The 15,633-nt window shown below is 46.3% G+C and overlaps 1 protein-coding gene across 1 annotated transcript in view; it reads right to left on the bottom strand.

Annotated features, from left to right (window-relative positions):
- Nucleotides 1-15,633, bottom strand: part of B4GALNT3 (beta-1,4-N-acetyl-galactosaminyltransferase 3) — a 946,759-nt gene that overhangs the window by 283,768 nt on the left and 647,358 nt on the right. The window contains exons 4-5 of the mRNA XM_069628599.1: nucleotides 6,403-6,498; nucleotides 285-375 (exon numbers count right to left, since the gene is read on the bottom strand). Of these exons, the coding sequence (XP_069484700.1) occupies nucleotides 285-375; nucleotides 6,403-6,498 (187 nt within the window). The remainder of the gene's footprint in view (nucleotides 1-284; nucleotides 376-6,402; nucleotides 6,499-15,633) is intronic.

The raw sequence follows: 15,633 nt of genomic DNA, 5'->3' as shown, positions 1-15,633 counted from the left end.
TGAGATCCCAGACATCCAAGCAGTATGAAGCATTTCTCCCCATCTTCTTGAGCTACCCAAGCTCCCCCTGTGGGCTACCCGCTCCTTCTATTGCCTCCCTTCTTTCCCCTCCCTGCTTCGCTTTTCACCTACACCGACCCACTCCGAAGACCACTACGGTAGTAACTGGTACAGTTTAAGTGATCCACTGTGATATGCAGGATGTAGGGAAGTCCTTGAGGTTTGGGGGAAAGGTCAGCAGGCAGGATCCAGAAAGAAAACGCCCAGAAATTACCCGTTCTCACCATCGATAAAAGGGTGCAGATAGCCAAATATACGCAGTCCGTAGTTTGTCCATTTTGGGGCAACGGCCAGTTTTTTCACTGTTGTTCGTGTCTAGAATTTAAAAAAAGAACACAAATCAACAAACACACACACACAGCAAATACTTAACAATTTGTCAACAGCCAAATACTGTATTCCTTGGAATGAGTTCTCCCATTTGGTCTTACTCTTACAGAGGCAAATGGGCAATTTGTGGCAATTCTTGTGTAAATGACATCCACACGCATATCAACAGGAATGACATTACTCATTTAACATCCAACCAAATAAAGTTTGCTCTTATGTTTCACCCCACTTTGTTCCGTTTCGCGGTTTCTGTTGAGCTCCGATCACAATAATTAGCCCAGACTTTCTTGATTAACCCTTCATGACAAAGTTTTGCAGCTAAATGCAAGATTTGTAAACATATAATTTCAAGTATATCCATGCAGTGTGGAGAAAAAAAACAAGCTCCTGCCTTGCATCTTCAGAAGGTGCTCCCTCGGCTCATGTACTACATATGTCTGCACTTAGCTGAAACCACATTTATCAATCGCCACGTGCACACAATCGGCAAAGTACTCATTAAGGTTATGAAAGATATTAAACTAAGATTTGGCAATTTGCTTCAAAGTGCCCATCCGATGCCTCAAGTGTGGGAAATCATTCTTTTGCAGAGTACCATTGACATATTGCTTGCACACAGGGCACCATCTGTTAAGTAGAATTGTTATTGAACTTGTGCAGTATTTTGATCTTCAGAAGATCTACACAACCAAAACACCAGAACATCCATTTCACTACTCTTAACCAGCTCCGGTTCCCACCATTGTCAATCAAATCCCTCCTGTCCTGCATCAATGTACAATGATTTGCTCCTATTAACACACCCAAGTCCAGGCATTCTCCTCCATTGTTGCACTGTTTTCCCCAAAAACGATCAATGAATGGTATTCAATGCAATGCGCCAACTTCTTGGTGCCAAGTGTACGCAAGTCTCGGAGGACAGATTGCTCTTGGTTATAGGTCAAAGTTTCGAATGAAAAGCATCGAATGACAAAAGGGTCGAACCAAAAGGACCGAAAACAAAAGGGTCGATTTATTTTTCTTTTATTATTTTTTGTGGGGTCCTCCCCAAGGCCCCTTTTTTGTGGTGAAAACCACTTTTTTTCCTATACGGAAACCCAAAAAAATATATATATTTAAAAAAAAAAAAAATCAACCCTTTTGTTTTAGGTCCTATTGACTCGACCCTATGGCATTCGATACTTTTGGATTCGAACCATTGACCTAACACCATTGTTCTTACATCTTTTCATAACATGAATGCTTTGTACGCCTCTTAGTACTGAGTGGAGCAGTATTCATTTTGTGAGAAATCCCTGGAAATGGGATGCCACTCCTACTAGATAACTATTCGACTTATCACAGTCATGCACACACCACCACACCTTTTAGAAGGTAGATCATGTTTCTAGCAGCCCACTAGAACAATCTAGCCGTGCAGTGCACTGAAGGTAATTGATCGCGGCAACACTGGAGAAAGTGAAGTTTGACCCTACCCGTGCAAACATCTCTTTTCAATACCCAAAACACAGGAACAGGCTACAAAGCATAGACACTATTGGAGCAAAAGGTAGCCTGTACACTTGCAAAACTTCGAGCAAACATGTACCCATTGCCCCGAGATGAATCCCCCGTAGAGGGTAATGTGTGGAGCATGCATGCAGAGTGGCACACGTGCCCACCATACAGATTACCCTGATCAAAACATGCCCTTTTCAGTTCACAGTAGCCGTGTTGGCATTAATGAATGCCACAAATGCCTTCTGCAGAAGCAGGCCATGAAGCCCTTACAAATAATTGTTTGCACTTACAAATAATTGTTTGCACTTACAAATAATTGTTTGATTTGCTATCTGATCGCTGATGCGGGGTTGATGAAGGCAATTCCATCGGTGGTAACCTCACGATTCGGAAAAGTTCATCTTATTCCTTTAAAAGTAGAATGTTAAGCCCATCCCCAACCCCTCCCACCCCCCCCCAACTTCTAAATGGTGGTGACCACCTCTGGCACTTTAGAAATGAGGCCTCTGAAAGATGTAAGGGACGTTCATTTACTGATCTATGCAAAAGTCTGAAATGGCAGAAGGGCATAATTGGTGGTGGCCTTGTGTGAAAGCACAGGATTACTGTGAAAAAAGGGGATCCGAGAAATCACGAACACACTTTCCCTTAGCTAAGGAGCACCACACAAACAGAACGATCTTACAAGTGTACAACAATAAGAGATAACCTTGTGATAGCCTGTTTATGCACAAGTCTGGCACATTCCATTGACTGTCCTGCTCTGGATTGGGTTCCTTAACAAGGGGCAATGTATGCATCATTGGACAAGGGGAATGATATTCCAGGGGTATTTCTGCAGACCCCAGTAACACACACACATGAGACTAAAGATGTCTGCCTCCAGCAGGTACTCACAGGAAAGATGCCACTCCCCTATCCAGAGGCTTTATTCCCTTATCTAGTAGCAATAGCTTGCTTCAGCTTTGGATCTTGATGAAATTCATCTTAGGTAGACAAAACCTCCGGATTTACATAAATTAGGTTTGGGCAGGAGAGAACTTGTTCCTTCAGGAACCAGCCCCCTAAACAATAAGCAATGAAAGGGGGCTCACAATGTTGCCCCTTTCTTGGGACACAAAGATGTGCTTGTACATGGAAGAGTCAGAGTCCTGCTTTGTGAGTTATCCAGAAGGTCTGCAAAGCAATATTTATGAGGCCCAGCTGGACATAGGTCAAGAAAAACAAGAAAATGTTGTGGCGGTGCCTGAATTGTTCTAAAACTACGAGAAGAGAAGGACATTCGTACACAACCGCAAGCAACAGGTTTATCAAAAATGTATTGTCTGGGTATCCCTCGTCCAGCCTCATTGAGAATCAAGCAATGGCTACTTAAACTTGTCTCTGGAGCCAAACAAGTCAATCAGGAGTCCAATATCCATTGGAAGACGAACAATATTACACTTTTTTGAAGTTCTTCATGCCAGATTCCTCCGGCTTTTAAGCACTGTATATTGGGAACTATAATAAAATAGACCTTCAAAATAAAATAGCAGAACACTTCAAGGCTCTGCACCCCCAACAGACCCACTCCACCAATACCGCTAAAGACAAGAACACCCCCAAATTCAATTTTTCTCCAATCACCGAAGCAGATGCTCTCACATCCTCAAACAGCTCAAACCATCTCAATGCAAAGGCGATATATGCCCCCCCCAACATCATTAAAGAGTGTGCGGCACCCCTCACACCGATCATCACAGCATTCATTAACGCCTCATTCAAGACGGGCATAGTCCCTGACAGCCTTAAAGAGGCATGGGTGCGCCCGCTCTTAAAGAAACCAACCCTGGATCCTGCCCAACCTAACAACTACCGGCCCATTAAAACGGTCCCATTTCTTTTGAAAATCTTAGATAAAGCGGCACACATGCAGATACAGTCCTACCTGGAAAACAACTCTGTCCTAGGTAAAAGGCAGTCCGGATTCCGCAAAGGTCATGGCACTGAAACCGCTCTACTGCATCTGAAGAACCAAATTACCCTCATTTTAGACAAAGGCAAGCCGGCCCTTCTGCTCTTCCTAGACCTCTAGGCGGCATTTGATTTAGTCGATCATGCCATCCTCACGAACCATCTCACTCAGGCCGCACATTTCTCCAAACAAGCTACAAACTGGATCACCTCCTTCCTCGAAGGAAGAGTAATGAAAGTGTTCTCCAATATAGCTAATGCAGAGCCTACCACCATCAAGTATGGAGTCCCTGAGGGATCATGTACGGCTCCCACCCTTTATAATCTGTTTACCAAGCCTCTCTTTGATAAACTGGACGCACTTGGGATCACATACACCAACTATGCGGGCGATACCCAAGTACTCCTCCCGCTCACAGGACTATACGATCAGGACGCAGCCACCCTCCAGAACATATACGCCACCATCCAAGCATGGATGGCCACTAACGGCCTATGTCTTAACAGAGACAAGAAATTCTCATCCTTGGGCAAAAATCCACTCTCACTAACCTCGACCCACTTTACACCAATTTCTGCATAGACAATTTTGTCATCCCAGTTCTACCTTCTGTAAAAACACTAGGAGTCCACATCGACGCCTCATTTTCCATGGACAAACAAGTCAACTTCGTTGTTTCTGCCTCCGCCCTGAGCACTAAGCTCATTAATGCCATCAAAACTTTCTTAACCAAAGATAATTGCCTTTCTATTGCCAGAGCCACCATTGGAGCCAAACTAGATTATTGTAATGCGCTATTGGCTGGCACCTCCAACTTCAATCTCAATAAACTCCAAACAACACAGAATAATGCACTAAGAGCAGCCCTCAATATACCTAAAAGGGAAAACATCGCGCAAGCCAGAAAGGCAGCACACTAGCTACCTGTCAAAGAGCGCATAACATTCAAAATACTTACCACCGCACACAAATGTATCAACCTGTCTGCACCATCTTACCTGTCTGATACGCTAGCCAGATCTCTCTCCACTAGACCAACTAGGCAATGCCACTCCAACCAACTTAAGGTCCCACGCATCAAACGAGCCAGAGCAGGTGGAATAAGTTTCCCCTACATTGCCCCTAAGCTATGGAACGCACTACCTAGTAAGCTTAGAGCAGAAACCTCTCTCTGCCTTCCGAAAAAAGCTGAAAACCACCTTGTTTAACTAATTCCCTCTTGTCATGTCGTTAACTCTCTCCTCCTCTCCTCTCTTCTCTTCTTTTCTTTTCCTCTCCTGTAGCTACTTCTCTTCTCCTGCAACTAAGTAATGACTTCAATGTATGTACATCAAGTCATTTTCATATCTGTAACAAGCGCCATGATGCCCATTGGGCTGCCTGTGCGCTAAACAAATGCGAATAAATAAATAAAAAATAAATAAATTAGATAAGTTGCGATTCATGTAGGAGCACGAACGAGAAGGATGATTGCTGCACCTGCCGTCACATTATTTCCTTTGCACAAAAATGTAAAATAGAATAAAAGGGCCAGCTGCAAATCGGCATTAGCAATAGGAAGAGGAGGTGAAGATCTGCCTTGCTTCAGTGTTCGTCACACAAACTGAAGCCCCCTTCCAGTGGAGAAGCAAGAATAGAGAGGGAGGTTTCCTTTGTGGTATGATAATGGTTTGCCCCTGGTCCTCCGCTGACCATAGCCTATGTACTGATCCGTCCATGCAGCGCGGGTCCTCAGCTAAACTCTAAGCCAGCAGACCGAGGCCCATAAAACAAAAACACTGTCGAAAGTAGACAAGAATCCAGAATCAAATTGCAAGATTAGCAAAGGACTGTCCATTTTGAAGTAAGTTGTAGTTCTATATGAAATATCAATGCCGACAAGCAAACTAAAAGTAATGATATCGAAGACAAAAGATTCTGGTGCAAAGAAACAACTTCCAAACTCTGAAACAGACTGTGTCCAAAAACAGAGCACCAATTGGCAGAACAAACTTTGCGCATTCCCTAATCACTGGGCAACGAAGGGAGTGAAAAGAGACAACGTAAAGGATTCTATGTGAAAATATTGCCTACAAAAATGCTGCCAAGAGCAATATCAGATTGGATTAATGCCAATCCAATTATCTCTGATCGAACATTTTGGTAATCATAGCCAATTTGCAGTTCTGATTCATTCTATCACTGGGTAAATTAATTATTCCGGAATATCCGCGTCTAGGGTGTGTACGTGCTGGATGGTAGTGTTTGCCATAGTAGGACTTTGTAATGTTTTGCATGGGGATATTATATCTGGCACTATTATTGCAGCAGGATTAATATTACAGATTTATCTGGTGGTATTTTCAGTGGATTTCATTTAAGGCTAAAATAGTAAACGCAAGCAGAGGAAGGGTATAGGTGGGGAAAAAGTAAATTTGAGAAAAGCTTCAGAAATAAGGTGATGGTTGGTGAGAATGAGACAAAGATGAGATGAGACCAAGCCGAAGGTGGCCTCCTCGCCTGACGGCACAGTGCCAACTGAGATGATGCCAACTAAGACCCTGCTAGCCGGTACTCACGTGAGGGTACAGTGGGAAGTGCAGGTTCTTGCGCAGCTGTTTGATGGAGCTCCCACACCAGTCTTCAAACACATGCAGGTTTGCCTGACCTTTGAACTGTGGAAAGAAAGCACAGGCGTCAGGGGACTCACAAAGCATTCGCTATTCAAATAATACAATACCCTATTTCTTTGGCATTATACAATGCCAGAATGCACACATTTTTGGTCCCTCCATCTTTTTCTCAACCAATCACTAAAAGTACTGTTCATCACACGATACTGAAGAAAAACAACCACAATCCAAAAGCATGTAACAGTTCAGAAATTGTAACCAATTACTGTGCAAAGCAACGTGCACATATATCTCACAACGGCCATTTCTCGTGTAGACAATCACAAAATCACAGGAAATACCAAATGTATTGTAAAGAAGATAAGTGAGGTTGGTACTTAAAAGCAACACAACTAAGCAGGAAAGAATATTTGGGAATTTGCACTCGAATGAGGATTTGGCATATTTGATACTTCTTAAATATAAGAAACAGCGTTCATGGTAAGCTTGGGAAGACTGGCAGCAGTGGCAGAGCTGGGAGACGTCTAGACAAGGGGGAACACGTCACACCACCACTCTCCATTGCCAAAGTGTGAGGAACAGGGACAGCATCAGCTCCTAAAGGATACTTGGACGGTGGTGCCAGTACATCTGGCGAGGGCCTGACAAGGTTCCCGCAATGTCTATAGGCTTTCTTCGATTTTGCACAGACCAAGTGTCACTGGAAATGTGCGGGCATCTCATCGTCAGCAGGATGGCATCACCGTTTGCCATTTTAGAAAGGGGTTCAAGAGCAAGTTTTAAAAAAATACATGCTGTGGGCGCTAGTCTTTCAGTGTCTTACTTCTGACGGGAATTTGGCCTGGAAAAACGTCACACAGCAAATTTAACAAAGCTGGTTGAACACGGCAGCTCATGACCTGAGAATAACTGGCTATACTTGACCTCAAACCCTTGTTATTTTGAGGTGGGCATGAGTTTCAGGGCATGGATGGATGCAGGGAGTGGGGGAGTTGGGAAGCACGTAGCTGGGCCAACGGAGAGGGCAAGGAACACAGTCACCCATTGCGGTAGAATGGTATAAAGACTTAGCGCAGCCAATTGAGGAGACACCATCTCACTATCAGGAGACGACTCGCAACCAGAACTCTGTCACTCATTTCCTGTCGCTAGGCCTTCACCTGTGTGGATAGGACACCTTTAACTACAATACCATTTGCCTCGATGGGATGCTCTGCGACAGGTATTCGTATTTGGCAGAAAGCCATCAGTGAGGGTGAAAAAGCCTGAGCTTTTTGTGTTTTTAATGTAAAATGTTGAGGGTAGACCTGTCTCTCAAAGTGGGGCTCTGCTAATCAGACCCCTTTCATAATGCTCCATCCAGAAATACATAGTGCAAACATGCAACTGTGCGGACCCTGTATACTGACACCCCTAAGCAGCACCCTTCTTGTTTAGGAACATAGCAGCGACAAAGTGATATGTGCATTCAAGCTGATGTAACCAAAAGTCCAGCAGTCAGTGTTTCGACAGTGGACATTTCTAATCCCAAATTAGGTTATATAAGTGTGTGCTGCCAGGGCCTGTTGGTAGACGAAACTCTAAATATAAGCCATGTCTGCTTTTGAAATGGTGCTCTCTGGGAGTCTTCAATTAATCTGGCCAAAGCCTAGTGGTGTCATATTAGCATTAGTTTAGTTGCTAGTTTCTCACAGACTGGGTCGTGTGTATCAGTGTCTGGGAACTGAGTTTCATCCAAAACAACCATTTGTGCTAAGCTTAGGAACCCCACCCCACTCTATTGAACTCTCTAGGAAGGCTTGTCACCTTCTCCAGAAGACCAACATTTTGCCAGGTGAATAGCTGTGTACTAGTGCTTCAAAGGCGAGTCATAGCAGGAAAATTGAGAGCTCATGCCAGGGTAGTAATTAACAGAGACTGATGTTCTTAACTCTTAGATCAAGGGCGTCTCCCGCCCGGGTATCCGATGCGATGGGCAGACTAAGAAAAGGGCAATTCCTGTTTGGACTGGTTCGGACCAGGAGGACCCAGGGTCGGGACCCCTGCTCAGACCACAGGTAAGCATGCACCGAGGTGTTTTCTCCCTTTGTCCACACAGGCCATCATCAGGCAATGCAAACGTCAACTTTTCCGGTGCTCGGGTGAGGACAGGTGCTCCGTGGCACAGTAAGTTGTACATTTGTAAATGTTTTATTCTCGCACCATAGTGCATGTGTGCCCGCTCCCCCATCCCTTTGTCCCAGTTGCTTCCTCGTTTGTTTGCCCTCCGTCCCACCCACTGCACGCCCATTGGTTGGAAGACCCTTTAAAATCGGCCACCCAAGGCACTCCCTGCCATGGCAGCCCCCCTCAGCCAAGGACCAGAGGCTAAGGACAGCTCCACTGGTGTCTGTCAGTGTCCGCTGTGGTAGCACGTAGCCTGCAGCTGTCGACCTGCTGCGACAGGTAAGTGGAATCTGGGTGTGTTGTATTGTGCTGTGCTAAAAAAAGTAGCCTTTTTCCACAGTCCAGGAAAGTCGAATCTGGGTGTTTTGCATTATGCTGTGCTAAAAAATGTGCCTTTTCCCCCCCTTCTGGGAATGTTGAATCTGGGTGTTTTCGCATTCCAGTAAGTGTGGCATTGTTGCTGGTTCTATCTAGGCTCCCACCTAAACCCCCCCACACACCCAGAAGGCGTGCCGTTCATTGTTGTGAGTTTTTTCCCCCTCCTGTGTCTTCCTTTGTTGTGACACCGGCCCCCCTCCTCCTTCTCCTCCTGTGCATTGTGAGTTGTGTGCCACAGGGATGTGCGTTTTTCTCTCTTCTCTTACCATTATCCTCCACCTACCTCCTTACCCTCTGTCTCTACCATCTTCTCCAACTGCTACTATATCTCTTACTCTCTTCCTCTCACTAAGTCTGGAAGGAAGAAGTTCAAGAGGGACATCCTGGTGTCCAACCCAGGCCTCCCTATCGCCGATACCTACACCAGTGCTTCCTCCAGACAGACTCTCACTGACATTCTCTTTGCCGTCCCCTCTACAGACCTGTGGACCCTTCATATGGTCTCTGTTCTCTCTCCTTTCTCTTCCTCTCCCATTAATGGTGGCATGGGTGGAAGGTCCTCTTGGCCCCCTTCCACGCCTCCAAGACCATCATTAATGTCCATCTGAACGGCACCGTCTTGGTTCAGGGCCCTGAGCCCAATCTCCTCCTTTTTGATAGGTGTTTCCCGAGTCTCATCAACTTCCTCCCTTCTCCTGCAGCAACATTTCTCTCTGGCACCCTCATCCTTCTCCTCTGCCCACCCTCAGGCCCCTCTACCACCTCTGCAGGGTGAACCTCAAGTCTGTACCCCTCCATGGAAGTCTTCCAAATGTGGCAACCTGCTCCATGTCCCTACTCTCAACTCTCTTTCTGCTGTCAAACAGTCCTCTGACATCTGTCACCTCCTCGAAGAACTCAACCTAGATGTCATTGCTCTCACCGAGACATGGTTCACAGCCAATTCTGTTGCGAGCTTTGATACTCTCCTCCCTGTGGGGTACAAGATCCTCTCTGAACCCAGAACCAACCGTCCTGAAGGTGGAGTAGCCCTGATCTTTCCGGAGTGGGTCCCGTCCTCTGTCATCACAATAGCATCCATTTCACTACCCCCACCAAACCTTCCTCCAAAGTACTCTCCTATGCTCCTCCGGTTAAAGTCAGAAGCTCAAAAAAACTTAAACTCAACCTCCTCTTGCTCTTAGACATACCAGAACTTAAACCACCCTTCACTAACAATCCATCCACTCTCGCCAACATTTACACCCACACTCTCACTAAAGCCATCGACACCATAGCCCCAATTGAAGAAAAAAGGAAAAAAATCTATGCATACCACTCTTGGTTCTCGGAAGAGCTATATGCACTACGGTCCAACAAACGCCTGGCCCTAGCCAACTGGCAATCCACACCCAAGGATTTCATCCTGAAAGAATTAAAAAGAAAAATGTCTTCAATAAACAAAAAAGCCATAATTAAGGCCAAATCTGAATCCTTCATCTCCACGGCCAACTCCAAATCGAAGGAAATGTTCACTATCTTCAAAGATCTCATCAACCCCTCCACCAGTCCAGACGAAATCACCAAAGATGAAGCCTGGTGCTCTGGCATTCAGGTAACCCTCCTCAACAAAGTCAAACTGCTCCAAGAAAAAATTCAATCACAACGCAATGCACTACCCAAACCTGACCAGATGCCTCTGCCCATCTCCCCTCCTCACCATTTCTCCCATCCCTCTCTTCACATCCAGAGACGTCACAGAAAAAGAAGTCTCAGATCTCCTCCAACACATACAACCATCCACATGTAAAGGAGACATTTGACCTCCTGCCATCATCAAAGAATGCGAAGACGCCTTGACCCCGATCATCACGGCGTTCATCAATGCTTCCTTCTCTACATGAATTGTACCACAAAACCTAAAAGAAGCCTGGGTCTGCCCCCTCATAAAAAAACCCTCCCTAGACCCCTCATGCCCAACAACTACCATCCCATCACCACTGTCCCTTTCCGCCTCAAAATTCTTGATAAAGCTGTCCATGTACAGATCCAACATTTCCTTGAATCTAACGCCATCTTAGGCAAAAGACAATCAGGCTTCCGCAAAGGCCATGGAACTGAAACCGCCCTCTTAGATTTAAAAAACCAAGTCACAGAGATAGTGGACAAGGGAAAACCAGCCCTCCTGCTACTCCTAGATCTCTCTGCTGCGTTTGATCTTGTAGATCACAACATCCTCACCTCCCACCTATCCAACGCAGCACACTGCTCTAAACAGGCTACATCTTGTATAACATAATTCCTAGAAGACAGAGCCATGAAGGTTTACTCTGATCAGGCCAATGCAGCCCCCTCCACCATCCACTGCCGAATTCCCCAGGGATCCTGCACTGCACCTACCCTCTACAACTTATTCACGAAGCCACTCTTCGATAAACTGGATTCTCTCGGCATAGCATACACAAACTATGCCAATGATACGCAGGTACTCCTCCCTCTCACTGGTTCCTATGACCAAATGCAGCAGCCCTCCATCAAATCTACACTACCATCCCAACCTGGATGGTAGCCAATGGTCTTTGCCTAAATGGGGGCAAAACAGAGATCGTCCTCTTGGGCCACAGAGAAATACTGCCCAAACTCAACCATAAATATGACAACTTTACCATAGACAACACAATCATACCCGCATCGACCTCTGTTAAGACCTTGGGAATCATCCTTGACTCCACACTCTCAATGTCCAGACAGGTCAGCGCCATAGCCTCCTCCTCCACCTACACCACCAAACGTATAAATGCCATAAAACCTTTTCTAACCAGCCAAAACGGCCTTTCCATCATTCGAGCTACTTTTGGAGCCAAACTGGATTATTGAAATGCTCTCCTGGCAGGCACATCAGTAAAAAATCTAAAAAGGCTTCAAATAGTGCAAAACAACGCTCTTCGAGCAACCCTCAGCATACTCAAAAGAGACCACATCGCACAGGCTAGGTGAGCAGCCCACTGGCTCCCAGTCAAAGAGAGGATCAACTTCAAGATCCTCAGATTAATGCACAAATGCCTCAGTCTCTCTGCCACACCCTACCTTTCTGAAACCATTACTAGAGACACCTCCACGTGCCCCAAAAGAAGTCACCACGCAAACCAACTCTGCATACCCCCTATTAAAAGAGTCAATGCTGGAGGCATCGGTTTTCCTCATCTAGTACCGAAACTCCGGAATGCCCTACCCAACGCACTCAGAGCGGAAACTTCCCTCACTACCTTCCGCAAAACCCTCAAAACCACACTGTTCAGTTAACACTCCCCTGCTCCCCCTACCCTGCTCTCGTCTCCGCGCTACCACTCTCACTCTATGTATGCTCCTGCCTTTTTATAACACTATCTCATGTAACTAAGTAAACGCTTCCTCTGTAACCAGCAAGTATCTCTGTAACAACACCACGATGCCTCAGGGCTGATGTACGCTTTATAAATGCTAATAAATACATATGCAGGCCTCCTTTGAATGGCTGGTCTGCAGGCTCTCCATTTCTCCTGGTACACGTGAGGGTCAGCCACAACTCTGTCAAGGACTAGGGCAACATACACATACTACAACAACGGTGTCCTGACAGGAAAACTAGACCTTATTCTTCTAGCAAACTGGATCACTGAATGTGGAACTAAGTGTAAACAGTTAACAAAATTATTTTACACGGCTTGGTCCTCAGTAAAACTGGGAGCACCTCTTACTGTTCTGTATCTATCAGAACAAAGCACACTGTACTATGTCTCCAAATATGTCACTTTATACATTTATTAAATATAGTTAAATTGACCGGACAAGATTTTGTTCACAAATTATCATACACAAATGTTAGTGCAAACAGCAGGTGTCAGGTAGAGCCTGGAAAGGATACAACTATTAAGAAAATGGGGCTAAAAAAGAGAAAGAATTAAAACAAAAAGAACACCAGGATTTGGACACCATTACATAGATGTAGTTTACAAATTGACAATAAATCTTAATACATACAATCAATAAAATAATGCATTGAAAATAGCTAAGAGCTTAGCAAATTCTATTATCTCACGGAAAACTAATACGTTTTACTTCCCCTGTTGTCACATGAACTAAGTATAGATAGTTCAGGGGTCAATGTAGTGCGCTGGTGCAAAACTGTCAGCAGAGCAGCCAAAATGCGTGACTTAATCAAGACGCAGGGGCTTTACGTTTCTATCTCTCCTGGCCTCTCTCTAACTGTGGCCACCATATACAGGCCACCTGGCCAGGTCGCCCTCTTCCTCTCTGAATGGGCCGACCTCTCCTCTTCTCTCCTTTCCTCTACTTCTCAACTTCTCCTCAGAGATCTCAACATCCACCTGGATGCTTCTAATACCTCATCTAGGCGTTTCCACAACCTATGCAACACACTCTCTTTCCATTCTGCCCTCTGCCCCAACACACTCTGCTGGACATACTTTGGATATTCTCATCTCCTCAGACATCCCGCTCTCTAACCCTCTTAGCACTCCTCTCTCTTGGGCAAAGCCCCCCCGCCCCCAGCACAGCGACCTACCTTCTCGTCATTCAGCCCATGAAGCGTGCATCAGTGGATGCCATTGCCTTTACTTTCTCTGCTCCTACTACTCCTGTGGCTGACTCACACTCTGGCACCGCCCTTTCTAATCTGCATCTTTCTATTTCCAACACCCTAGACATCCTTGCCCCTGTCATGAGAATCCGACTGAAGCCTATCTCCAAGTGCAACTCTTGGTATGATTCTGACCTTGCCATCCTGAAATGTAGGGTGGCTGAGAGGAAGTAGAGGGCTTTGGGCGCGTCCTCTGACAAACTGGCCTGCCGCCTGCGCCAAAGGAAATTCGGACACATATTCAAGGCCGCATCTGAGGCTTCGAACACGGCCAAACTCTTTAAAATCTGCAAGGATCTGGCCAATCCTGTTGCATTCTCTACCTCTCCTGTTCCCTCACAGGCCCTCTGTACGGCTCTGGCCTCTCACTTCTCTGTTAAAACTTAGGACATCCTGTCCTCTTATCTCCTCTTCCTCTCCCTCAGCCCCCCCCCCTTTGGCCAGCTCTCCCTCTCCTCCTCCTTTCTCGCTGACAACACCTGACAAGGTTTCTAGACAAGTCCGATCTATGAAAGTGTCGTCCAAACAGGTGCTCTCTTGCTCCACCAGAACAATCAAGGACCATATTGACACCCTTGTCAATTCTGTAAACACTCGTTCTCCATAGGAACTTTCCCCTCTCCTTAAGCACTCCCTTGTGCGGCCTGTCCTCAAATCTCCATCACCCCTTTCCTGGGCAATGGACAAGCTTGCCATCTCCATGCTTACCCTCCACACTGAATCTGTTGGTTGTCTCCATGACCATCAGTCTGGCTTCAGAGCTGCCAGAGGCAGGGAAACTGCTCTCCTGATCACCTGTGAAGATCTGCGCTGTAACCTTGATTCCAGCATTCCTTCTGTCCTCATCCTCCTTGATCTTTCCTCTGCTTTTGACATGGTCAACCACGCCCTCCTGATCAATCGACTCCGTGAGAATCTGTGCATCACAGATCAGGCCTTGGAGTGGCTGACCTCCTTCCTCTTGGACTGCCCCTCACAGGTCCAACTTGGTCCCTTTCTCTCTGTCACCTCTCTCTCTACATGTGGCATTCCCCAGGGCTCTATCCTCTCAACCTGGTTTTTCAAGCTCTACTTGGCCTCTTTAGCCCACCTGATCTCTACCTTCTCCTATAACTTTCAGTATTACGTGGATGACACTGCTTTCCTTCAGGCTCCCCTCAGCCTCCTCTCCTCTCTGGCTCGTTCCGGACCGTCTATCTGTGATTCAGGATTGGTGTGCCTCCAACAATCTCTGCCTTAATGCCAGTAAGATGGAGATCCTTCTCATTGGGACCCCTGCTTTCCCTCTCTCTCTCACTCACTCTGACCGCCCACTTGGACTCTCTTCCTTCAGCTTCCTGCGATGCAATAAACCTTGGTGTCATCATTGACTCCACACTCTCTTTCTCTCCTCACATCTCGGACGTTGCCAAGAAGTCCCACTACCAGCTGCACCTCCTCAAAGGGACTCTTCCCTTTCCCCCAGAAGCTCACCGTCTCCAGAGCCCTGGTTATCTCTTGGCTGGACTACTGCAACAGCCTCTTTCTCAATCTGCCTTCCTCTTCTCTTTGCCCTCTGCAAATAATCCAGAACAGGACTGCAAGACTTATCCTTGGCCTCAAGCCCAGGGACTGTTTCCCTCCAGCCGTGAAATCTCTCCACTGGCTCCTGGTGGCTGCAAGGATAAAGTTCAAGACCATTTGCATTGTCCACAGGGCCTTCAGGATCCGGGGCCTGCACTACATCCAACGTTCTCTTCCAAAATGCATTTCTTCTCGAGCCCTTCGCTCAGCTGCCTCCAACTCTCTAAGGGTTAGACGCTTCTCCATGCAGAGAGTGGGGGGTAGATCTCTCTTCTCTGCAGGTGCCTCCCTCTGGAATGGCCTCCCTGCCCTGCTCAAACTTGAGCTGGACCACCTGAAGTTCCGGAAGCAGCTCAAAACGTTCTCTTCTCCTCTGCTTTCTCTCTCGACCTCTCTTGCTGGCCTACCTGACCTACCGTCTGCTGTACCGTCTGCTTGCTTGGCTACCCTCA

Source organism: Ambystoma mexicanum, chromosome 12 (assembly GCF_040938575.1).
Source record: "Ambystoma mexicanum isolate Mex_15411 chromosome 12, UKY_AmexF1_1, whole genome shotgun sequence".
NCBI lineage: Eukaryota > Metazoa > Chordata > Amphibia > Caudata > Ambystomatidae > Ambystoma > Ambystoma mexicanum.
Note: the sequence above shows the minus strand (reverse complement) of the source record. Positions and strands in the feature narration are given on the sequence as shown.